Source organism: Girardinichthys multiradiatus, chromosome 9 (assembly GCF_021462225.1).
Source record: "Girardinichthys multiradiatus isolate DD_20200921_A chromosome 9, DD_fGirMul_XY1, whole genome shotgun sequence".
Classification (NCBI taxonomy): domain Eukaryota; kingdom Metazoa; phylum Chordata; class Actinopteri; order Cyprinodontiformes; family Goodeidae; genus Girardinichthys; species Girardinichthys multiradiatus.
In genome coordinates, this window is record NC_061802.1 from 11,518,542 (window position 1) to 11,544,740 (window position 26,199).

The 26,199-nt window shown below is 40.0% G+C and overlaps 2 protein-coding genes across 4 annotated transcripts in view; one reads left to right on the top strand and one right to left on the bottom strand.

Annotated features, from left to right (window-relative positions):
- Positions 1 to 3,937: 3,937 nt before the first annotated feature.
- On the bottom strand, positions 3,938 to 11,228 carry c9h1orf53 (chromosome 9 C1orf53 homolog). The gene is made up of 4 exons (XM_047374922.1): positions 11,191 to 11,228; positions 10,883 to 11,015; positions 7,596 to 7,697; positions 3,938 to 4,145 (listed from the first exon to the last, which is right to left on the bottom strand). The coding sequence occupies exons 1-4, from the start codon at positions 11,226 to 11,228 to the stop codon at positions 4,074 to 4,076; spliced, it is 345 nt and encodes a 114-aa protein (XP_047230878.1). The 3' UTR covers positions 3,938 to 4,073.
- Positions 11,229 to 20,309: 9,081 nt separating this feature from the next.
- The window catches only part of dennd1b (DENN/MADD domain containing 1B), a 160,089-nt gene continuing 154,199 nt past the window's right edge, over positions 20,310 to 26,199 (top strand). The window contains exons 1-2 of one of the 3 annotated variants that reach the window (XM_047374224.1): positions 20,310 to 20,995; positions 22,314 to 22,378. In XM_047374224.1, the coding sequence (XP_047230180.1) occupies positions 20,979 to 20,995; positions 22,314 to 22,378 (82 nt within the window). In that variant the 5' untranslated portion in view covers positions 20,310 to 20,978. The remainder of the gene's footprint in view (positions 20,996 to 22,313; positions 22,379 to 26,199) is intronic. The other 2 variants (XM_047374222.1, XM_047374223.1) reach the window with 2 other exon arrangements.

Here is a 26,199-nt window from a genome sequence, read left to right on the forward strand (position 1 = left end):
TAAAACATGTTTTTGTTTTCCCTTTTTGTTGAGAGCAAAGTAGAACCAAAGTTAAATTCATTGTTGGTGTCCAAAATTTGGTGAATAAATCTGATTTTGACAAGGCAGGAACATTAAGCTGTTTAAAAATACCAGTGTTTTTGTTTTTCTTTATAAACTCAAAGATGTACTGTTTGACTGTTGCTCAGTCATTTTTGGTTTTGCCTCTGAAACAGCAAGTCTGATGCCACCCCTCAAGGTTCCTATTGGATAAATGTTCATGAACTGGGCGGACCAGTCCATAACGCCGATCCTGTTGGACTGAAAGCAAGACGATGTCACTTACTGGTGTGTTCTGGGTTGTCTTGTTGAAAAGCCCGTTTTAGGGGCATTGCCTCTTTGGCACAAGGCAACATGAGCTCGTCAAGTATTATGACATATTCAAACTGATCTATCATCCTTGATATGCCATAAATAGGCCAAATGCCACATTTTGAGAAACATTCCTTTAGCAGGATGCCTGAGGATGCCAGTTCATGAAATGATTCTCTTTTAGTCAGTGAATTTGTTTTTTGTTAAACTATAATCAAAATGTCACTAAAGACCTTAAGTATATTTGTTTCTGTTATTTTGGAAGTAAACAGATGAAGAGTTGGGATGTCTTTTCACCCACCAAAAACAGTGTTTTTACCCCAAGGATTTATAAAGGAAGAAAAAACCCAAAGCTGAGGAAAAAAGGGTGCAGCACAGTTCATGGCTTGGCAACAACAGATAGGTCAAGCAGGTAGTTAAAAGCCGGACCATTAAGGGTCTTGTTTGTGAGCATAAAGTTTATCAATGAGGAAAATGTGTAGGTTTTTACTTTTTATACATCCCTTATCAGTAAAAATGACCACTCTCTCCAAATGTTCCTCCTGCAAGTTTACCTACAATGATTAAGTGTAGCAGCATTTTCCTTTATTTATGTCTCAGCTGAATGGAGAGATGATTTGAGCTCAGATGCTGTGTATTTAAGCATCTCCTCCAACCACCGTGTCTAACATTACCTTGAAGTTACTTTTTAGAGCCAAATTACATATTGTTGTGAGAAAACTAACGGTAGTCTGACTTATAGTTTGAATGGTGTGGCAAACGGTGTCTATTAAATTCTCACACATAAAATGGGTGGATTATAGAAAAGTGAAAGTGGCAAACTCTATGCCTTGCCACCACAATGCATCATATCCTTATAACAGTTGTTAAAATAAATTCAATTTAAAAATACTTTAATAATCCCAAAGGGAAATAAAATAAACTTGTTGACACGTGTCTTTGCACATCAGAGTAACAATCAGATGACCAGAACTGGCGTAGAAATTGCAATGCTCTGCCTGAATGCTGCTAGAAATGCAATTTCTGTCACAATCATTGCAATTATTTATTTCCAAGGCAAATTACAGGAAGACTGGGTTGAGCGCTTCTAAATCCCAGCAGGGTGTCTGTTTGTTTGCTCTCTATGCTACTGCACTTAGAAAACATTTCTTCTGACTTCTTTCTTCTCAGTGGATAAATCATTGTACATTTGCAATAGTTTTAACTAGTTAAAACATCACGCATTAAAGAATTAAACAATAGCAAATGAGAAATAGTAGTCTGAAAATTTTGTTAATTAGATGTTTTTGACAAAATGTGTATATCAGTATTGTTATGATGTTCCATCCACTACATTGACAATTCTAAATAGACATAAATGTGAAATTCTAATCAAAATATATTTCTTCCAGTATATTTAAGTCAGAATATGCATGATGGAGTAGTTGTTAGCACTGTTGCCCTGCAGAAAGATGGAGTTTGCATGTTCTCCCTGTGTATGTAGGGTTCTCTCTGGGTACTCCAGCTTTGAGTCTCTCTGTTGCCCTGTGATGGCTGGACCCTCCCTCCTGCCAAATAACCACCAGTCCCTGCAACCCTGCGACTGCAGAAATTAGACACATGGGTAATCAAGTCTAATTAAAGTTGCAAATATTTTGCAGTTTGTATTTTGTAATTTGAAGTACAAATTCAATGAAGAATCTATCGACCATTAAAATATACCTGTTTCACAACTGTTACCTTTTCACCAGTTTTTATATAAAACATAACATGATATGATATATTAGGCATCATAGCATTGTTAAATTGATATGTTGTATTTTAGTGTAACACTGTATAAAAGCTGAAATCAGCTAAGTTAAGAAAACCAAAACGGGTACAAAAATTCATCACATAAAAGCAAAGAGGAGGTTGTAATACCGTTTGTGTGCCCATGATAATAGAAAGATTGCACCAAAAAAAGTCTCACACCTCCTAAAACGCACCGTGTTTAATAGGAGGAGTGAATTAACAAGATTCCCCAGGATATGTTGGGAAAAGGGAAAACTCCTGCTGTTGTGTCGCAGTCACCAACTGCTTAGTTAGAGCATGATGAGGTGGAAACAAATTCAAACCGTGCCACCACTGGATGGGAAGACGTGGAGGGGATGAGGCAGACATGAAAGTTGGCCTATTTCATGGTCAGGCTGCAGGACCGCCGAGGCCCTGAATGGCAATGCATCTACTTTAATGTGACAGACAAGTCCCGAGGCAAAAAACCCCACGGAGCTGCAGCAGGCAAGCGGGCCCCAGGTAGGTATGTAGTTGATGAGTGTGACACCTTCACCGTCCCGCTGCAGCCGCCGCACGCTCCGCTGCCTCGGTTTAGAGGAACACCAAACAAACTCGCCTCTCATCCCGCCTGACGAAGCGTCCCCAGAACCTGTCCTCCCCAGCACTGTTGGGATCACGAATCTCCTTGTAGCCGCTCACGGGGCCTTTGCTCCGATCACTGTAAGCGCCAGCCTTGGGGACCCACCTGCCGTGGAAAACTATGGCCGCGCCCAGTGGACGCGGCGGCAGACACATCCTCTCATCTTGACGCTGTTTGCCCAATCAGGCGGAGAGAGGTGAGTGTGTGTGGCAGCCTCGGAGAGAGAGAGAGTGAGAGATAGAGAGATAGAGGAGTGAGCCTGGAGGCACCGCGCTGCCTTCTCACATGCACTCACAAATCAAGCAGCGCAGCTTTCCACGACGCCTCCTGCACGCACAGGTGGAGCTGCGTGATCACTTGACCTCTCCATCTACTATTACTGTGGGCTACAAAGTGCTGCGTTAAGCGCAACCTTTCTTCTATATTGGCCTATTAGGAGCCACAGGGCGCTCTGATGGAGGGAGCATCCCTATGCATGTGTGCGTCTCAGCATGCTGGTGAACATGAGCTGATCTATTGCAGTCGTGGGATGAGAAGGCCCAGGAGTTCATTAGGGCTGCAGCTCAGGAGAGCAGCCGCGGGGAGCTGCGCTGTAGCCAAGTGTTGCCAGGAGGCTGAGCTGCGCGTCCGGTGGGGAGGGTTGCTGTTGATGTCCATGGTATGTTTGCTAACAGCCTGATTCCATCAACTGGTGCAAAAGCAGCGCAGCCAAGTGCAACAGTTCAGTCAAGCACTTGTGGAGTGCAAATGATGCTAATATTCATGCATGTTTGTACATTTGGGAGCAAGAAAAGATAACGAGAGATGCAAAAGCAAAAGAGCTCCATCTGAATATCTGCAGTTACGTTCACTTATCTGCCCTTTATCTTGAGGGCGAACATCTAAAATGCACTCTCAGTTTTCATCTCCATACTCCCACCACCCTTGTAAATGCATCTGAGGAGGGGAATACCACAAGAAATCTTGAACACTCTTAAAGAGACATTAAAAACAATGCTCGCGGCATTCTGGTGCACATTAGAGACAAAAATATGTGGAAAATAAACCAAGCTAAGAAAATAAAAGTTATAAAAGACAATTCCACATAAGGGTCTAGTGAACAAATCCTATCTCCAAATTCCCTGGTTGTGACAATGAAAACAATCCTGAGAATAGTTGTGATTCATAAGACGTAGGCATTGCACAGACACTACCCATATTTCATCATTTATTACACAGCAAAAAAAATGACTCACATGCAGGCAAAATAACGACAGGCAGGAGACAAGCCAAGAAAGCTGGGCTCCATTCCAAACAGGCATTTAGCATTTTACTTTGCCTAGTTACAGGTCTATACATAAAACAGAGAGTTGAAGCTTTTCTTCATCGCAGGGTCCTTCACGTTGACTTGGCCATATGGACACTGCAAGAGAAAATAACTAGATTAAACGATGCATGTTGAGTAGCTCTTTACTCACACAGAGAATGCATGAAAAAAAAAAAAAAAACGCATTTAGAGTACAGAAGAGGGCAGAGGAGGACAATGCTGGATGGGACAAAGTAAGACAGAGGATGAGTCAAGTCTGGAAGGGAGGAGAGGGCTGATGAGACAAAGCAGGATGACACTGAATAGGCCAGAATCAGACTCACTGCAATGGAGCAAAACAGAGGGGAACAGCGCAGGGTGCCCTTTTCTGGAGTGCTTTTGGGCTATAATATGATGATAATAATCTTGCACATATGTGGTAAAACAATTGAATCTATTCAATTTAGCTCTTTGCAAAGTCTATAAACAAAAAAAATAATAAATTCACTTTATTCATAAAGAGCGGAAAGCACTTCACAAAACAAACGGAACCAATTTATATAGTATAACATATTATAATATAAAGTCAATTTATGCAATCATACAGACACATTCAAAGTCAGGTGCATACAGTTTAATTTTATCCTAGTAAGGCAGCAGGTCCAGGAGGGAAACCCAGACATCCCTCTTCCCAGCGACATCCTGGGGGATCTCAAGGCGTTTTCGGGCCAGATGGGATATATTGTACATCCAGTAAGTTCTGCATCATCCCTGGGGTCTTCTTCTAGTGGGACGTCTTCACTTCAGCTGACTCCTTTCGGTGTGGAAAAGCAGCAGCTCTACTTTAAGCTACCCCCCGGATGACGGAGCACCTCACCCTATCTCTATGGCTGAGTCCAGCCACCCTCATTTCGGTCGCTTGTATCCGGGATCTCGTTCTTTCGGTCATGATCAATATCTCATGACCAGAGGTGAGGGCTGGAAGGTAGAGGACCGGTACATTCAGAGCTTTGCTTTTTCGCTCCGCTCTGTCTTCACCATAACAGACCGGAGCAGCACCCGCATTGCTACAGACGAAGCCTGAATCCATCTGTCTATCTCCTGTTCCATCCCACCATCACCCATGAACAAGACACAAAGATGCTTAAACTCCTCCGCTTGAGGCAGAGACTGACCCTGAACCCAGAGAGGGCAGTCCGTTTTTTTTCCAGTTGTGCGAAATACAAATGTAATGTGCTTGAGACACATTGCAATTGCAACTCTTTCAAAAATGAAATGGTTCTAATTTGTATCAGCAGATCAGAGCTTTACAAATCTGATCTCTATTAGAAAACGACCATAAAATCCTTAGTAGTACATCTCTTATTTTCTTATAGTCATTTAATTGGGTCCCGATCCATTTCTTCTTCTTTAGAAGATCAAAAGTTCTTCAAAGATTTGTTTGATCGTAACTCATTGTAAATTAAAGTTTTCAGGCATTAAAAGATTTCTAAACCCAAAAGATGAACAGTTGTGTCTAAACATAATAAACCTAGCACATACACTTTTAAATTGCTTTTATTGCATATTCTTTCCTCTAACAAAACACAATTTCTTACCCATTGCTTTCATATAAATCATTGTCACAAATCTTGTCTTTATGTGTTCATTTCTATCATATCATTAGAACATATGAATCATTAATATTAATTTTAACAATAAAGAGTAATTCAGGTTAAAATTATAAGTTAAAAATAACATTTAAAACTGGAATCACTGTAAAATCTTACTCTAAAAATGCAATTTCTGGTGAGGATTAAATTAGGACACCTGTACATTTATTCTCACTTTAAAAGAGTAAAACTATATATAGGGATGTCCCATCAGGTGCACATGATCATAACATCATTACTCAGCACTTTGAAGGAGGTTTACTCTGTTTAAACCATAGATATTTATTTTGGTATAAACCTTAGATATTTATTTTCCCCAGACTGCTGAAGTAAGATTGTACACCATGGTGAGATCGAAAGAGCTGCCTGAGGCCTTAAGGAAGAAGGTTGTTGCAGCTTATGAGTCTGGAAACGAGTTTAAAAACATCTTAAAAGAATTTGACATCAGCCATTTGACTGTACAGAAAATGGTCTCAAGTGGAAGACATTTAAAACAACTGCAAATATGCCCAGGTCTGGCTGCCAAAACAATTTCGACATGATGCAGACCGCAAGATAGTAGAAAAATCTTCAAAAACCCTCGAGCGTCATCACTGGACCTATAGCAGGCTCTTTTTAACTGTTGCTATAAAAGCACATTCCTACAATCAGAAATAGACTGCACAATTTTTACGTTCATGTGAGGTGTTCCAAGGAGGAAACCTTTGCTCTTTTCAGGAAAAACACAAGAGAGATTGTAGACAAAGATGGGAATTTCTGGAATCATTTTCTTTGAATAGATGAGAATGGAATTATTTGGACACCAGAATAGAGGGCATGTTTGGCATAACCCAAATTACAGCAATCCAGGAGGAGAACCTCCTTCATGAAGGTGGAAGCGTCATTGTCTGGGAATCCTTTGCTGTAGCAGGACCCTGCTTTAAGAGTTCACCTTGGGTGTTTGAGGAAAATGTGAGACTATCTGTAAAACAATTAAAGCTGAAACTTGTCAGCAGAGGGAAGCATGAAGGGCTTTACGATTTCCTGGTAGACGGCTGTGCTGGCTTTGAAAAAACACAGCCGACCAACACCAGCAGCTGACATGGCTCCCCGAATGATCACTGACTGTGGGAACTTCACACTGGACCTTAAACAACTTGGTTTCTGTGCCTCTCTCCAATCCTCATTGTGTTTCTTGGTCATTCATTTGAAAATAAAAAACACCTCTGCCTTTGTCTCTGGTAGCAGAGTGCCTTAACACAAGGAATGCAACAGTTGTACCCCATTTCCAAAATACATTGAGAGTGGCCTCTGACTCCAGCCGCAGTCCACGTCTTATGAATCTCCGTTAAGCGCCTTTTTCTACAACACTTTTTCCTTCCACTTAACTTTCCGGTAATATGCTTGGATACAGCACCCTGAACATTCTTTAGCGATCACATTTTGTGGCTTATCCTCCTTGAAGAGGGTAGAAGAGACTGTCTGCTGGACTACTGTCAAGTCAGCAGTCTTCTTCCCCATGATTGTGCAGACTTGGTCATAAAGGTTTTGTAAAAAAAAAACATCTAAATTAATAGGGAGGAAATCTATCACTGTTTGTACTCAATCTACAGATAGGCTTCACTATTTGAATTGAGTTATGGAAATAACATTTCTGATAGCATTCTAATTTATTGAGATGCACCTGTAGATCCAACATTAGAACACACACTGATACTTTTCATTAATAATTACATCGTGTTCTCATCCCTGATGTTGCCAGTTAACCCAAAAGCACAGCAGTGCAAGACAAGCAGCAACACAACGCGAAAAAAAACACAATGGAGCAAAGCAGCTGAGGCTGGATAAAGTAGATGAAATGTGCACAACAATACCAGCGATCCAAAGGACGAGACAACCTGGTGACAACGAAAAAGAAGAAGACAAAAGAGCTCACGTGTCTGCAGGCGCTGCCGCAACATTTCCCTCTCTGAAGGTGGGCATATTCTGTGAATACCTTATACCCACTGGAAGGGTCCACATACATCTGCTTCTTTGCCTGAACATAATGAAGATATTATTATTTAATTAGCATGACAAACAAGCATGCATGCTGGTGTGTGACCCTTGCATACATAACTTTGTACAGTACATTTAATTACACAAAGGTAAACACAGTGAGTAAGCGGACAGAAAGCACAGATTGGCTCAGGTCAAGGTAAAAAAGGAAACGCTGACCTCTGTGCATAGAAACAGATGTAAAACAGTATAATTCTCATGATGTTGCTAATTAATTTCTGCCATCCTTTTGTGAGATTCTGTAGGTGAACGTTTAATCAACCGTGTTACCTCTTCAATAAGCACTTCTTAAACCGTTTATTAGACTAATTGTTAATTCTTGAACAGCCACACAAACACCTTTTGTAGGCGAAACACACTGAACTTCTCTGTCATGCTTTGGGAAGTTAGAAAATGTCATCTTTCAGTCTGTTTCAAACTGAGAGCGTACTAGTTGGTGAGCTTTGACAGCTCACAAAAGCAAAAAAAGCCTCGGGCCTTTCAGTGACACGGGCCTGTCATTTTGCATGGCGGTGCAGGGTCACATAGTGAAGCTGGCATAGCTGGGCCCCCCCCCCACGGTATTCTGCTTTTCCCACCCAGGCCCTACCACTCTCCTCAGGTCGCGGCCAACTTGCCTCAACTTCATCCTCATTCCGAAGCACAATATTTACAACAGATAAGCCTAAAGGCACACACACGACACCTTTGCACCACCGTCACCGGGGCAGAGCTCAGCGCCTCTGTTTGATGGAGGAGCAAGTCAGACCTGGTGAATATGAGATATCTGACAAAAACAATTACTGCTACTGGGCGGGTTAAATGCGTAATAGTATTGATAATAAATCAAACCAGTCACATTGGTTTTATGTTCTTTCGAAAAATGGCAATTATTAAAATAAAGTTGTGGGAATAGAGAACTTGTGGAGACTTGTGGATACATGGTTTTACAACTACAATCTGAAAAACTGTGCCCTGCATATGTATTCAACCAACCTGAGTCAATAATTTGCAATTACAGCCTTAAATCTTTAGTTTATCTCTCCTCCGGCTTTGAACATTTAGCAAATTCTGCCCAATTGTTCTTTGAAAAATGACTCAAGCACAGGCTGACTGATTGGAGGGCGTTTCTTAACATCAAAAAAGTCTTTCCATTGTTGATTGGATTTTGGGCTGGACTTTGACTAGGCCATTCTAACATACAAATTAGCTTTGATGTAAGCTTTGATCTTTCCTTAGATAGAAAAACTTTTTAAACAATTTGAATAAATAACTGAATCTGACTGCACTGTTTGATAGTTAGGATTAATTGGAATGTATGTACCTGACTTGAAATCTGTATGATTGAATTGACTTTGTGAAGTGCCTTGAGATGATATGTGTTGTGAATTGGCCCTATATAAATAAAACTGAACTGAAATTAAACCATTTGGTTTTAGCTCTGACTGTAAGTCCAGGGTCAGTGTCTCGCTGGAAGGTGAACCTCTGCTTTAGTCCCTAGTCTTTTGCTGGCTTTCTTGCAGAAATTTCCTGTATTTGGCTCCTCCTATCTTGTCATCAAGTCTAACCAGCTGGCCAAAGCATGATGCTGCCACCACCATGTTTTATTCTGGGAAGGGGTGTGCACTGCTAGTTCCCACACATGGTTTGTGGATTTCATTCAGCAATTGCTTTCTTTGTGCCAAACTTTAATAAGGAGCAGAGTGCACAATAACACTTTAACTTTTTTTTTCCAACTAAGATGCAAAAGCTCATGGAGAGTGCTGAGGACATGGTGTAATAGCAACAAAATAAAATACTCATTTATTTAGTCGAAACTGATATCATTGTGGCAGTTTTCAGCAATAGTTTCCCAATTGTATATTTTTCTGAAAATGTGCAGCCCTATCTTCTGCTTCTTCCTGAGATTTCAGTTAAAAATGAGTTTTTTTACATGATGTACCATGATCCAACTGTCCATGCCTGGTCCCAGGGCCCACTGGACATTCCCAGAAGTGTTCTGGCCATTTTCCACAAGGTCAAACTGTTTTACAGACAATGAAACTGACCTGCATAAGATAAGGCATATTTTTTATTAGAACTGTTTTGCAGTGGCTCTTATTCCTTCTTAAAAATGTAAAATATATTTCTCTCATTATTCTGAATTTAACAATTATAAATACGTTTGGTTATTCTAACTGAATGAAAACAGGAAACAATTAGTCTGATTTCATGGCAGACAGTGAGAGGAAAAGAGGTTTTCAGAATCAGAATCAGAATCAGAATCAGAAAAGCTTTATTGCCAAGTACGTTTTTGGACATACAAGGAATTTGTTTTGGCGTTTTTCTACAGTTTATATAAATACCTGTTTTCAACTCTACATCCCACCCACAAATATTTGTACTTCACCTCTGAGTGGTCATATTGTTATGCCTGATCACTGTACATAGTCATTACTGATCCACATATGAACAAAAAAATGATGTCCAAATTCCACCATGGCCTCTGAGTGCTGACCCGGGTGTTTGTTTTTTCCAATAACAGTTGTTCTGATCGGGATCTCCAAAAGCTCACATTACAGTCTGGTCATTCTTTTTATCCATCATATATACCTGCTTGTCCTTGCAGGGTAGAGAAGGAGCTGGTGCAAATCAGGGGTACACCCTGAACAGGTCGCCAGTCCATCAAAGGGCAACACAGAGACACACAGGACAAACAACGATGCGCACACACACCTAAACGCTAGAGTCAGAGAGAGAGAGACCAATTAACCTAACAGTCATGTTTTCGGACTGTGGGAGGAAGCCAGAGTACCCGGAAAGAACCCACGCATGCACGGGGAGAACATGCAAACTAAATGCTTAAAGGCCGGGGTTCAAACCCAGGCCCTTCTTGCTGCGACAGTGCTACCAAGTGCACCACCTTGCATTTATTTTGTCATATTGGCTAAAATGTCTTATTTTTAACTTTAATTCAATCGTAAACATATATTTTAACTTTTTCTGTTTTTTGCCCTAACCAACATTGAGGATGCCATCTAGCATTTACATGATGTGATCATTGTGATATTTGCCCATGTGTAGCAATGTGTACTAACTAACTAACAAGAAGCGGGTGTAAACGCCTATTTCTCATGTTAACTGGAGAAGATCTGACGCACTAACTGACACTGAGGGATCTACAGTTTCTCCAGAGGTTTGTGGTACCTCACACGCCTCCCTGTGGACTCTGTGGATGGTCATCTCCTCCTCCGTCAGCCCCGGTGCAGTAGTGAGGTCGCAGGAAGTTGCAGCGCTCCTGTCCTCTCCTCTGAAGGCTTCATCTCTGACATCTGTACGACTCGTTTATGAAACTGGACATGGAGCAGAATCAACCTGCTCATACATGCTTTGCTCGGGAGATTTCTGTAAAACATGCTCGAGTAAAAACACCGTTTCTGTCATCTGGACACGGTGTAAACCCCGCTGACATTATTACTGACATTTAACAAAGATTGTCTATGCAGCATGTTGACTTTCTGCTTCCTCCTCCCAGTTTTCCCTGCTCAGCCATGCGTTTTACTTCCTGATCTGGCTCTTTCTACATTTGTCACATGAGACCTGGTTGTAATTGTAACTACCAGACTATACAGCGCCTCTGCTGTTCCAATGCTGCCACTATGGGCTCTAGTTGCTTCAATATTGGACGTGGTCAATTAGAATATCATCGAAAATTGAATTCATCTTTTCATTAGTTCAAAAAGTTAGATTCAAGTACTTTATAGATACTTTACAAACACAGCTAATTAAAACTACACCATTTAATTAATGAATATTACCGGTAAAAAGTTCCCTTAGAACAGAAATGTTATGATAAGGCCCACACAATCATGGGGAAGACAGCTGGTTAGGCGGTTGTCCAGCAGTCATTGGCAACCCTGCCAAAGCAGATTTATGAAAACGCTTGCTGTTCACAGAGTGCTGTATCTGTGCATATTGATAAAAAGTTGAGTGGAAGGAAGAAGTGTGGTAGAAAAAAGTCATGCAACAGGGATAACTTTGAGTGGTAAAGCCATTTGGGGATGATTCACAAAGCTTGGACTGCAACTGGAGTTGGGCTTCTCAGACAGAGTTAGCCAGGATATGGGCTAATTGATCATTTTAATGTATTTCTGTTACTTTTGATGATTATGATGATGGTTTGCAGCTGCTGGCTTGACAGGTGTCCAGCAGTCACTGAAACCATTCACAAGAACAGTAAACCACAAAATCCCATTATTGAAATAGTTGGCTGTTTAAAGGGTGCTTTTTCCAAGAATATAAAAAAAAAGTTAAATGGGATTAGAAAATGTGGAGCCACCACAACAGATGGATCCAGGACATGGACTACAACTGTCAGGTTCCTTGTGTTTAAACTACTACTGCACCAGAAACAACGCTTGAAGCCCTTACCTGGGCTAAAGTGAGAAAGGACTGGACTGTTGGTCTGTGATCCAAAATTATCTTTTCAAATTAAATCAAAATTATCTAATGAAGTTGTCTCCATCAGTGCTGATGCTGTTGCTTTTGCCATATTTTCTATCACAACTTTTCCTTCCACTCAACTTTCCATTATTATGCTTGAATACAGCGCTCTGTGACCAGTAAGCTTCTTTTGGAACAACTTTTTAAGGCTTACTCTCCTTGTGGAGGGTGTCAGCTCTTGTTTGCTGAGCAACTGTTACACCAAGTCTTTCCTGTGTAGACCATAACATGACATTTCTGTTTAAAAACAAATTTTTTTATATTGATTTATTCATAAGATTTGTTTTCTTTCTACTCCTTTTTATTCATTTTTGTCTTTCTTATTTGTATTAACATGTTTTATTCTAATTCTTTCTGTTATTGAATTAATTCAAATGTAACAAATTAAAAAAATATATGTGACATATAACCTTCTGGAAAAAGTTATTAAAATATTTTTTTTAGCTGTCAGCCATAATCATCAAAATTAGACTCTATATAATACTATATACTATATTAATATGAGTGAAATATTTGATCATTTCTTTTTATTATTTATTGAGATGCATATTAGTGTAAGATTTCACATTATAACAATTAATATTGTAGACCCTTGCACAGATATGCCTCGGAATGACTGAATGGCATTTAAGTTATTTTGAACTTCCAGATAAGTCTTTTTTAATAATGCGATATTACAGGTTTTAAGAGCAAAGTTTTTATTCACACAATTTTACAGTGTTTAAAGTGATTCTAGGTATTTTTAGGAGTCCTGTGTCTGTCGTTACACTATGAGCTAATTTCCTCTCATATTCTCAGAAGCACCACAAAAATGTCTTTAAAAGGGTCTGATGTATTTTCCAGGTTATGCTATGCATGGTATGGTTTCTAACAAAGGAGCAGCTTCTGCAAAAACTGCTGTCAGAGTTTTCAGTGCACCTTTAACATTGTGCTTTGAAAGTCGGTGCAGGGAGATTAACCTCAACTCCATAAAAAATCTTCAATAGCTTCGTTTCACCGCACCACAAAGAGGCATCTTCTTTCTGTGAAATATTAAAGCAGCGACTCGGACTTGGCGCTGCAAGGTTGATGACTGGACGTTAATGAGTCCTTCCAAGGTTACCCGCCGCTGTAAGCCCCAGCTGATTATATGTGTGCTAAGAACTATGTATAATGAAACCTGACAAGTGTCTTTTGACTGACATTATGCGGTTAATTCACCCTCAGACAAGTTACATGTCGCTGGTAAAAATGCATTTGCATGCATATTATTCAGCATAGTCAATATTACAAAGAAGAAGATTTTTAGGTTTGGCAGATAAATCTTAATTACTCTGCGGAGATTCGGCAACCTATATCAACATCATATGATGAAAAACAACCAGAAAAATGACAACATGAATTTGTTAAATGTTTGTAAAGCAACTGACCCTACAATCAATACATCACCGGGTATTAAATGTGCCCCAGTTTGCTTTTACTCAACGTTAGAATGACCTTTGCAGTGTGTTTTCTTTTAAGGTGTATTTCAGTTCAGTTATATGTAAACAGTGTGTGCCTCAAGTTGGTTATAATCACTGTCTGGGATTTCTGTGATCAGAGAAACACTGCATTACCAAATAAATTCCCCTAATAAGTACAATTATTTTCTTAAAAGAATAGTTTCACCTCCAGTTTAATACTTAAGTCCAGCTCCTTGAAGTATAAATAATAAACCTTTGTATGTCTGTTTGTTTGTGTGTCAGGTTGTCCCCTTCTTTTCTTCCTATGTGAACAATATATGCCATTATAATTTCATGTGGATGTCTGAAACAGCATGCCCTAGTCTGCTGCCACTTAATTACCTTCAAGCCACCCTGAGGAAATCTGGCTTTGATCCAGATGTTGAAGAGTTAGGAGTAAACCATTGGATTAAGTTAGCAAAAAATACAATTATTGCTTTTAGAAACATAAAATTAAAGGTGTATGGTAATTCATGCAACATTTCACATACTTACGTTAATATTTAATACATTTTACTTATATGGCCCAATATACAACTCATAACTTCTCAAGACACCTAACCAACATAGTAAGATCCTATTCAGTTATACAGAATCAAATCAATTTCATTCCAGCATAACCCTATCATGTAGCCAGATTCAGATCCAAATATATTTCAGACAAATTCAGTTGATCCTGAATAACATTTGGTAAAAATGTAAATATTGAAAGAATCCCATCTGACCATAACAAGTAAACTGTGCAGCAGTCCCTCATGGACCTATTCACTTTTAACAGAGGGGAACCTCCAGTGGAGCCTGACTGGGTCAGTATGAGTGATCATCTATCACAACCTGCTGGGAATTAGGAGGACAGAGAGGAGACGAGCACAGAAGCAATAGGAGTATGTGTGAGCTGAAAACAGCTAAATTCTGAAGCACTTGGTCAAGAATACTTTCTATGAAAAAAAACTAAAAATAATACACAAATATGATTGCATTACATCTCCAGAAATAGCTTGCTGTTGCAAAAGAATAGCTAAATACATAACCACAGAGTGAGGAGTACTTTCTGTAGGTAAAGAAACAAAGAGAGTGCACAAAAGTAATGGCAGCAATTACTCCAGAAATGAATGCAGTCAAATATAAAACCACTGGGTCAGGGTTACTTTCCATGGTAAAAAACAAAAAACAAAGAGAGGGTATATGGCGGGAATAGCTACATAAATGGCTTTGACCTGGGAGAGACACAGTTAAACACAAAAATGCTGAGCCAGGAGTACTTTGTGTGGGTAAAAACAAAGAGTACACAAAAATTAATGGCAGCAATAGCTCCACAAAGGGCTTTGTCCTTGAAGAAGCACGCCTTAACATAAAAGCATTGACCTACTTTCTAAGGTAATATCAGTCATTGATAGTTATCAATGACTCTATATATCTCTTATCTAGGGAGAAAACAACTAAACAAAAAGGCAATGAGCTGTACTGAGCTGCAATGAGGAGTACTTTCTATGGGAAATAACTAATACAAACAGAGTACATAAAGTTAATGGCCCCAATAGCTCAACAAATGATTTTGTCCTGTATGAGACCAGCTAAACACAAAAGCAGAGGGAGTACTTTTGATTGAAATAGAAACAAAGAAAGTACACACGATGATAACAGCAATAGCTCTGCCAAGGTAAATCAGTGAAAATAAAGTTATGACACTCTGAACTGAAATAATAAATGACCCGTACTTGTATAACTCTTTATCAAGTCTGAGGACTCCAAAGAGCTTTACACTACAATCAGTCATCCACCCATTCACACACTGACAGTGGTGAGCTACATTGTAGCTACATTGTAGCCATGCCCTGGGGCTGACGGACAGAAGTCAGCCTGTCATACATTCAGTACCACAGGGCCCTCTAACCACCATCAGCAGGCAAGGCAGGTAAATTGTCTTGCCCAAGGAAACAGTGACTGAGACAGACAGAGTGGGGGTTCATACCGGCAACCCACTGGTTACAGGACGAACCCGTACCCCTGAGCCACCAGCGTCCACCACACAACTCAAAGGTTAACTGCTGTAAAATTACATGGATGCTGTGAGTGCTGCACTAAGAGACAAGAGACTTAGCTAGTTTAGGAGAACTGTGTTTAATAAAGAGTCCCCTAACAAACCTTTAACAGTATTTTGAAGTGCCAACGCATGTAAATAATTTGGCGATTTAAAAACAGATGAAACTGAGTTATTCACAGCTGCCTCTGCTTTTGTTTCATGCCTCAAGGGCTGCTGTCTACCATGGTTACTGTTTAAGGGGCATGTTCTCTTGACACTCTGTAATTATACAGGAGAAAGTCAAGCAACCGCGCCAGCTTTCACCATACTTCCTCTGTGCACCATGGTTAGATCAGCTTCCCACAGAGCATCACTACTGCTGAGGGCACAAAGCTTTGCCAAAAGGACTCACCAGTAGTGGTACTGAAGGAGGGGCAAAAGCTGCTCTTTGATTTTAACTTCTCAGATTCATCTGATTAATTCTCTTGCCCTGATCTACATTTGCATTACGCGTCACTGAAAAAATGCCACTTTCTATTGCTTCAGACCATTTTAAGGAAGTAGTTTTCTTGTATGTCAGTCTGTGTTGACACGTATATTTGTAAGTCAGCTGCTAGCACCACATGGACAACATTACATTAAAGCGAGATGGTTCACAGAAAACTGATAAAAGGGCAAACTTACAAATGCATGAAACATTTTGACAGAGTGCTGTTCAAATTTCTTTAAATTAACAAAAATAATTGTCTTGTAGTCAGTGTTGAATTTGCAACACATCAGTGTCAGAGGTTTAATGACTGGTTTATAGGTCCTTCTCAAAATATTAGCATATTGTGATAAAGTTCATTATTTTCCATAATGTAATGATGAAAATTTAACATTCATATATTTTAGATTCATTGCACACTAACTGAAATATTTCAGGTCTTTTATTGTCTTAATACGGATGATTGTGGCATACAGCTCATGAAAACCCAAAATTCCTATCTCACAAAATTAGCATATTTCATCCGACCAATAAAAGAAAAGTGTTTTTAATACAAAAAACGTCAACCTTCAAATAATCATGTACAGTTATGCACTCAATACTTGGTCGGGAATCCTTTGGCAGAAATGACTGCTTCAATGCGGCGTGGCATGGAGGCAATCAGCCTGTGGCACTGCTGAGGTCTTATGGAGGCCCAGGATGCTTCGATAGCGGCCTTTAGCTCATCCAGAGTGTTGGGTCTTGAGTCTCTCAACGTTCTCTTCACAATATCCCACAGATTCTCTATGGGGTTCAGGTCAGGAGAGTTGGCAGGCCAATTGAGCACAGTGATACCATGGTCAGTAAACCATTTACCAGTGGTTTTGGCACTGTGAGCAGGTGCCAGGTCGTGCTGAAAAATGAAATCTTCATCTCCATAAAGCTTTTCAGCAGATGGAAGCATGAAGTGCTCCAAAATCTCCTGATAGCTAGCTGCATTGACCCTGCCCTTGATAAAACACAGTGGACCAACACCAGCAGCTGACATGGCACCCCAGACCATCACTGACTGTGGGTACTTGATACTGGACTTCTGGCATTTTGGCATTTCCTTCTCCCCAGTCTTCCTCCAGACTCTGGCACCTTGATTTCCAAATGACATGCAGAATTTGCTTTCATCCGAAAAAAGTACTTTGGACCACTGAGCAACAGTCCAGTGCTGCTTCTCTGTAGCCCAGGTCAGGCGCTTCTGCCGCTGTTTCTGGTTCAAAAGTGGCTTGACCTGGGGAATGCAGCACCTGTAGCCCATTTCCTGCACACGCCTGTGCACGGTGGCTCTGGATGTTTCTACTCCAGACTCAGTCCACTGCTTCTGCAGGTCCCCCAAGGTCTGGAATCGGCCCTTCTCCACAATCTTCCTCAGGGTCCGGTCACCTCTTCTCGTTGTGCAGCGTTTTCTGACACACTTTTTCCTTCCCACAGACTTCCCACTGAGGTGCCTTGATACAGCACTCTGGGAACAGCCTATTCGTTCAGAAATTTCTTTCTGTGTCTTACCTTCTTGCTTGAGGGTGTCAATAGTGGCCTTCTGGACAGCAGTCAGGTCGGCAGTCTTACCCATGATTGGGGTTTTGAGTGATGAACCAGGCTGGGAGTTTTAAAGGCCTCAGGAATCTTTTGCAGGTGTTTAGAGTTAACTCGTTGATTCAGATGATTAGGTTCATAGCTCGTTTAGAGACCCTTTTAATGATATGCTAATTTTGTGAGATAGGAATTTTGGGTTTTCATGAGCTGTATGCCAAAATCATCCATATTAAGACAATAAAAGACCTGAAATATTTCAGTTAGTGTGCAATGAATCTAAAATATATGAATGTTAAATTTTCATCATGACATTATGGAAAATAATGAACTTTATCACAATATGCTAATATTTTGAGAAGGACCTGTACATGTTAAAATTCTGTAAATGTCCGATAGTTTGTAACGTTGAAGCAACAAAATGAGGCTACACATAATCTGTGAAAATTTTACTACCTATTTTTACTAATACTTTTGATACCCCATTTCATTCAAACAATGTTGTATAGAAGCAGTTATCGCCAAATGGGCATTAGTTTGCATATTTGAATCTCTGTTTGAACGTTCATTATGATTTTTATTATTTATCTGTTTTATAAAAGTCTTGATAAAGAAGAAGACTAAAATCTCCAAACACACTGAATCTAGAAAAATGTCCATCATTTTCTTTTAGGGGACTAGTGGGTGCAGCACAGAAACATCATCAAACAAGTGGATCTTTATACTGCTAGGAAATCACATGTTGCATCATGTAACATGCAACCATCATAAATTAATCTTCAACCATTATTCTTTTGGAGATTGTTTGAAACATTTCTGGTATGACGTGTTTTGTCATTTTGGAGGGTACTCTCATGGACCCTTGAAGACCATTGTTCTGTGGTATAATAAGTATTCAGATACTTTATTCACCATGAAAATAGCAATCCAAGTGCAGGTCCTGCAGCTTTTTCTAACAAAAGTTCTAAAACCTGCTTTAGAACAGCAGTTTCTAACTGGATGGGTCTAGATGCTGTATGATCTACATAAAACAAAATGTAACAATCCATTCTAAGTATTGCCATATTTGTTAAAAATTATTTATTTGCTTATTACCTGTGTTTGTGCATTTCAAAGCCAGCTATGCTTTGGGTGGAAGCTGTAAACTTTGAAACTGTCTGTGAGTACCACAATATAAAGATTATTACATTGGCATCAAATTGTGGTGGACATGGATACAGTCGTTAGCACCGTCGCCTAGCAGGAAAAAGGTCCTGGATTTTTTGTGGAGCTTGCATTTTCTCTAAGTTCATCTGTGTGTGTTTTTATGGTTAGTCAGGCCTCTTCCTGCCATCCAAAAAATGCATGGCAGGTTAATGGGCCACTCCAAACTCTCTGGCTGTGTGTAGGTGGGTGGATGGTTGTTTGTCCTGTGAGTTTCTGACTGAAGGACATTTTTGCAAGTGGTGGCCACTAATAATCTTGTGGTGGCACACCAAAATAAAACTCCATGACAGAATTTCAGGAGTTGTGCTTTGCTATGTTGCTGTAGCAGAACTTAAAATGTAGGTCTAATGTGTTTTAATTTTTAATAGTCTACCAACCTAAGAGTCTGTAGTTTCCTGTTTTAAAATACCTATATACAAACTAATTAGCTGATTTGATATGTTGTAAACTATATTTTTAGCTGCTGGAAATTTGGTGTCCAGGAGTGAGGAGAAGACATTCACAGAAGGGGCATCATAAGCATGTTCAATAAATATCTTTTAAATTGTTGTATAATAATGGAAATTTAAAATGGTAGTAGTGGTGGAAGGGTCTTTATTGGGTTCCAGCAAAGCTAAAGGCTATTGGCCCCTCACCCCCTGGTGATGCCTGCCTGCAAGGATTAAGTATGTATGGGAAATCTATGGATAAAAAATAAGCTACATTCAAGCATTTATGGAAGAGGATGACTCAAATTATTGCATAAAAAGCTCAATCCATACATATTATTTTCATCAGAGGAGGAGAAACTGAGTCTGGCACTTTCAAACTCAATTTCAAACAAGTCATCTTAGGCATCTAGAGATTTCATGTCTAGATGCCTAAATGCACTGAGTAGCTCTCATTGTATTGGCTGATTTGCTATTTGGGATGACAAGCAACTGAACTGGGATACTGAATAAATGTGGCACTGTTGCCTTGCAGCAAAAAAGGTCCTGGGTTCAAACCCCCCCCTGGGATTTTTCTGCATGTTCTCCCTGTGCATAAAATGGGTTCTCTCTGGGTACTCCAGGCTTCCTTCCACAGTTAAAAAAACATGACTTTTAGGTTAGCTGGTCGCTCTAAATTGCCCTTAGGTATGAATGTGTGCAAGCAGTGTTGTCTGTCCACGAACCTGTCCTGTGTGTTTCTATGTTGCCCTGTGAAGGACAGGTGAGCTGCCCAGGGTGTACCCCGCATCTCACCCAATGACTGCTGGAGATAGGCAACACCACCCCACCGCCTTACCCCTGCGATCCTGCAACTGGGTACAGACGATGAATGGATGCTTAATTATATTTGAAAAAAAACATTATTATTGCAAATATTTTATTGTTTGGATTGATTAAATTTTGACAACAATTTAAGGATAATATAAACCTTTTATGAATTAAGTAAAGATGTGTAAAGTACAACAAAATAGTAAGATTAAAAAGATAAATAAAGAACAAGCATGTTAGGTTTGCTCTGCAGAGCAGCACCTGAAACACTGTACTGCAGAAAGACCCTCTGGGAGCCAGCGCTAAAGGCTGCACTTTTATTGAACTAATATTATAAAACTAATATGTGTCATAGGGAAGCCCCTGTTTATAAGAGGCATGAATCACATGGTTCAGGTGTGCATCATCATCACCCTCCATGTTACTCATCCATAGTGGAAGCGGGACGCTCGTGGGCAGCAAGGTGCTCATCTGACGTGCCGACGTCACCGGGTCTTTGACAGCACTTCCTGGAGTGGTGTTTGTTGTGGGAAACAGCCCCGGTGCTGCTGAGCTGAACTGGGGATTTAGGCCACATAAACGGCGGGCACAGACGGGACACGTCGCTGCTTCTCTCCCGCCTTCAAACATGTGGCCGCGGACGCCTTTGACCGCTCTCAGATAAGCGCAGAAGAGAGGAGGAAGAGAAGAGGACGCTGAAGAGGCTGAGGAAGGACGAGGTGGAGGAAAAAAAAAAAAAATATTCTCAGAGCAGCGCAGCCGAGCCGCCGACAGCACGGAGCTGTCGCGATGTTGTAACTAAACCATGGACAGCAGGATCAAGTAAGCCCCCCGTGTTTCTTGTCATTTATCTCCGTGTTCCTCTGCCTCCATTCTGCTGTCAAGCTAACAGCTAATTTGCGGCGGTTTAGGCAGACAGGCGCGTAGCGTTGACTCGAAGCGGAGGAATGTTTGGCGTAATTCGAGCCATCTCCAGCCGTGGATTTAACGGCCAGGCCAGCTGGCCCAGACAGCATGTGGGTCAGTCTGTGGCTGTCTACTAGCCGACCACCAGTTAGCGGCTCCGACAGCCAAAGCAGACAGCTTTAAATAGGTAACACGTACAGGGTTCTGTGTGAGCGGAGTCGGTCCAGTTCATGATGAAATAAGAGAAGTTCTCTTTCTTAGAAAACCAGTTCTCACTTTGTACAAGCACATCCCATAACCTTAAAATATGGTCGAAAAATGTGACTAATTTCATTCAAAAAGTTTCACTTTATTACACCCAGTGATCGATTTATTTCCGTTTTTTTTCTGTTATTTCTATTTATTTTATTTCTGTAAGAAAATTAGAATATTACATAAGAGTATGTATATATATATATATATATGCGCTCAATACTTGGATGGGGCTCTTTTTGCATGAATTACTGTATGGAGATGATCAGCCTGTGGTGCTGCTCTTTAACACGTTGGGCTGTGTTTGGTAGAACTATAATCTCCGACTCCAGCCGCAGTCCATGCCATGTGAACGCCCCACATAGCCTTGCTTATTCTCATTTTTTCCTTCCACTAAACTTTCCATCAATATTTTTGGATACATCACTGTGTGAATAGCTTTTCAGCAATGGCCTGTGACTAATGCCTGTCTGCTGGACAACTGCGAAGGCTCCTCATGGTTGATAGGCCATAACATAACATTTCAGTACTAAAAACTCCTTTTTTATTAAACTTCTATAAATGATTATTATTAGGTTTATTATTTTAGGTTTCCATTAACTGTAACCTGCAATCATCAACATTACTAGAAATAAATGCCTGAAAAAATATCACTCTGTAATGAATCCATATGTGAGTTTAACGTTTAACGTATGGAATTAAAATAATTAAAAATGAACTTTTTGAAGAGATTCTAATTTATTGAGGTTTACATGTATAACTGAACTGCTGCCAGCACTGACATTATCTGCCAGTCACTGTTGGGACTCCGGTAAAATAGGACAGAACGAGCCTCCTTTATTTGTTAACTGAATTACACATGCAGCTTAACGCATTTCAACAATTGTGTTTTTATAATGCTGAATGCAAAGTTAAAATCAAATTTTGTGACCTTTTGTTTACTTTTTATAAACAGCATTTCTATTTTTTTTTTTTTTTTCAGGGAGAACCCAGAAAGAACATTTGATCTGGTTGTACAAGTGGCGTGCCCATCATCTGAAAATGAGGGTAGGTGTTGTCAATATTTCCATCTATAATATTTGGCCTGTGTGCTGCCTGCTTGGTGTATGCGTGGGCTAAAAGTTTACGAACCTTATGATCCATAGAGCTACAATTAAACTGCATGTATGGACAGCTGACTTAAGGTTTTGTAGTTGCATAAAAAAGAGGTAAGCGACTGTTGCAGTGCTTTGCTCTTATATTTCACACTTTTAATGATTTGACAGTTTAATTATTACAAGCTTCCAATAAAGTAATAATCTTAAAACCAAATACTGGGACTGGGGTGGTATGATAAATGTGAGTAAAAATACCCCCATAATCTAACAGGATGTAAATACTTTCCTTTAAAACAGAATAGCAACTGGGGGGGGGGGGGGGGTTATATTCATCTGTTGTATTTGAAGATGCTATATTGGGCTGTTGGAAATAAAAAGTAACCTTTTTTCCAATTTGACAGCAATTAATATAAAAGAAATGTTTGGAACTAATTTAGCAAAATAAATATATTTGAGCGAAGCTGTGATACCAGAGAAGATGCTTTTAATATGTTTTGTTGGTTCTGTCGATGCTAAGTTTGTTAGCACACCCATAGTGGCCAGGATTTATAGTTGCAGTTTATTCATGTAAGCCAGCTATTCAGGAACAACATGAAACATGATTGTTTTCTAACTTCTGGACAAAGTGAGTGTTTGCTGTAAATTTGTTATAATTATGATTTTCTGTTGAAACTCAAAACACACTTCCTGCCTGACAGCGTTTCTCCTCGGCTCAAATGATTATGTTCCCTTTTCGTTTGAGACTAAAAGTTAATAGATTGTTTACCAACAGCAAGGCTTTAAACATGTTCATGTTTATCAATGAAAGGTATTTTCGCCCAGCCTGTAATTATGATAATTGTTCAGTTCTGCCATGTAATTTCAGTAAGCCTTTGCTGAACGCGCTTGCACATTATTTAAAGCAAGACACCAAATGTCCCCGCACTTCAATGCATGACTGAGTCTTGCACAATGAGAGCAGTCATTATGACTGTTCTGTTATTATGCCTGTTTTTGCCCAGTCAGGATCCAACGGACCGCACTGAGTTCAGCTAATGGCCTAACATGCCAAGTATGTTAGCTTTAACGTCTTGCTGTTAGTGTGATGATGTACGTTTATTAGTTAGTTATTTATTTATTTGACAAACGTCTGACAATAGGATCAAGTTTCTTTTTTGTAACTGTTACCCAACACAAGAAGTTTAAGAACATTATTGGGTCAGAAAGCTACTTTAACGTTCTGCTGTTTGCATTAGTAAAAAATTCCAGCGGTGGTGGCCAGAACCTTTCTGGGAAATGACCGTGGCCCACGAAGAACAACACTGTGTTCTACCTTTTCACGGGTATGGAAAATAAAATAACATATATTTCACACAAATATCCACTATCTGCCATAAGTTGAATATCATGTAAAAACACTTTCAGTGCACATTACACCCACTGTCTTGTTTTCTCCGCTCGGTGGACTGAATTTAAAGAGGTGCTATTGGATGGTTCACTTGTGCAGCTGCTGAGCTGACTATGGAAGGCTGAAAGTTGTCCTTGGATGTAGTTCTCATATTGGATTTTAAACCAAACTCATAAACTGCCGGATTGCACAGTAATAACCGACTTCCTTCTTCTATGATCTGGGGTCGGACTCATATCCGGACTCCCTGCTCCCCAGAGCAAAGGCTGCAGAGCACCGTTTGCACACAAGTTGAAAAGCCGTATTCTGCTCAGAGTTCTGATTGGATCTAAAATGCACCAGTTGAGGAACCTGCTGGTAAACTAACTCTCAGGAGGGGCCTTTGGTTGTGGTGGACTGCTTTTGACAAGAAGCAGTTTCATTTACTCCAATGAGGAATGAATCACTTCTCCATAAATTGGACTGGTTTCAGTTTCTTTGACTTGACCTTAACTAGAGTCTTTATTTTAGAACTGTGCCCAAATTTATTTTAACATCTTATTTACCTGAATGTTAGATATATATTCTTCCCTCTAGCTTTGTTTGCATTTTAGTCTCAAAGATGTGCTGAGCTTTTATTGAGAGCTAAGTGGGTTAATGTTATGAGTCACAATAACACACCCTGGACATGATGTGAAACCTCCACAAAGTCACACACCAAACACTAGCATGGTCTTCACCTACAATCAAACATGATCTTTTTTTTTTTGCCAAGAAGTGCCGCCTCATATTCACACATTATCTTCCCAGTGCCTCAGTGAAGCAAACAAACAGTGGGGCAACCATGACAGACTGTAATTAAATTGTCATAGCAACGTGATGTAGAAGATTTGAGCATTTGGAGAAGCGGTGGAAACTTGCTTGTGATTTTCACATCTCCTCCCCACAGTTCAGGGAGCTCAAGTGTTAATTTTAGATTGATTTTTGGCTGCATTGTTCTGTGTAGTGCACTATTCTAATTTACCCTGTAGAAAGTGACTGAAGAGGTGCCCTCTTTGAGTGAAGGAGGTGCTTTCTTCGTGTGATATGTTGCTGATGCCGCACCAAGGTTTTGCCACACTCACCACATCCTGATCCTGCAGATTCAAAACATGATCCATGTGCAGCACCTTGATTCGATGCTTATATTGACTGAATGGTGTCAGTCACAACTACACTGCAAAGTTCAAGACCCTGCATGCTCACCACCATGTGAAGGGTCAGTTCACCTTTTGCTGAGTTTCCTGTGTTTATCAGGTTTCACACCTTTTGTAGCTACAATGTAGACATCACCAACATATTTGCAGACCTGCCTGCAACAACCCTGCATTTCATTGAGCATTAATGTCAGGTTGACATTGTTAAACTGGATGCTCTCAAAAAAGGGTGTTCTCAATATAGTAAAAAAAAAAAATTTCAAATTCAAATTGAGTTTGTTTAAAAGCTGTCTTGCAGCTTTTAAAAAGGACCATTTTGTACAGGAAAAATAAAACAAATGTCAGAAATATTACATGCTTAGTCTTTGTCATCACCGTGATTGAGATTCAAGAAAAAGATCCAACTGTCGTGGATTAGGGTCGCTAGTCCATCAGAGGGCAACACAGAGACACACAGGACAAACAACCATGCACACACACGATTCATACCTAAGGACAATTTAGAGACCAATTAACCTAACAGTCACGTCTTTGGAAGGAGCCAGAGAGAACCCCTGCATGCACATGCAAGCTCCATGCAGAGAGACATGAGGTTTGAACCCAGAACCCTATAGCTGCTAAACAACACTGCTAACACCTACACTACAGCCCTAAGAGGCATGTTTTAGGTAAATGTATTTCACGTGTCAGTGGCCCAGCTCAACTGTTTTTTGTGTAGTTGTGTGTTCTGTTCACATACTAATCATATACGGTGTCTTGCTTACAGTTTTTCGCCACACTTAGCACGTAGGCCTAAAAGTAAAATCTTGACCTCATCTCTTGAGAACACCTCCCTCCAAGGTTACTGCATAGGAGAATTACTATATATTTCTCCTGATCCCTTTTACACAAAGGCCTGGTTTATGGAGAGCACAACGTATCGTCCTGGCAACACATTCTCCTACCTGAGCTCTGGATCTTTGCAGCTCCTCAACCAATGATTGTTTTTTTTTGTTTTTTTTTTAAATGACATGAGTATCTAGTGTCATTAATGCATGACATTGGCTGTTAAGTTAAATATTATGGTCTTCTGTGACACAGAAGAAAACCGTTATGTTGTGATTATGGAGCAAAAAACATGTTAGCTCATGGTTTAACTCTGCCTGTGGTCTGAAATGCTGTGTTTGATCAGCTCCCAGTCATTATTTCCCATGGGTAGCTTTTCCTGTT

Bases quoted from the DNA above. Each gene is read 5' to 3' on its own strand.
- c9h1orf53 (XM_047374922.1), bottom strand. From the start codon at position 11,228: ATGGCTGAGCAGGGAAAACTGGGAGGAGGAAGCAGAAA. The intron at 7,698-10,882 runs GTACCACAAACC...CATTATGTTCAG, and splicing joins TCCACAGGGAGGCGTGTGAG to GCAAAGAAGCAGATGTATGT. The intron at 4,146-7,595 runs GTGAGCTCTTTT...TTTCTCTTGCAG, and splicing joins GCGGCAGCGCCTGCAGACAC to TGTCCATATGGCCAAGTCAA.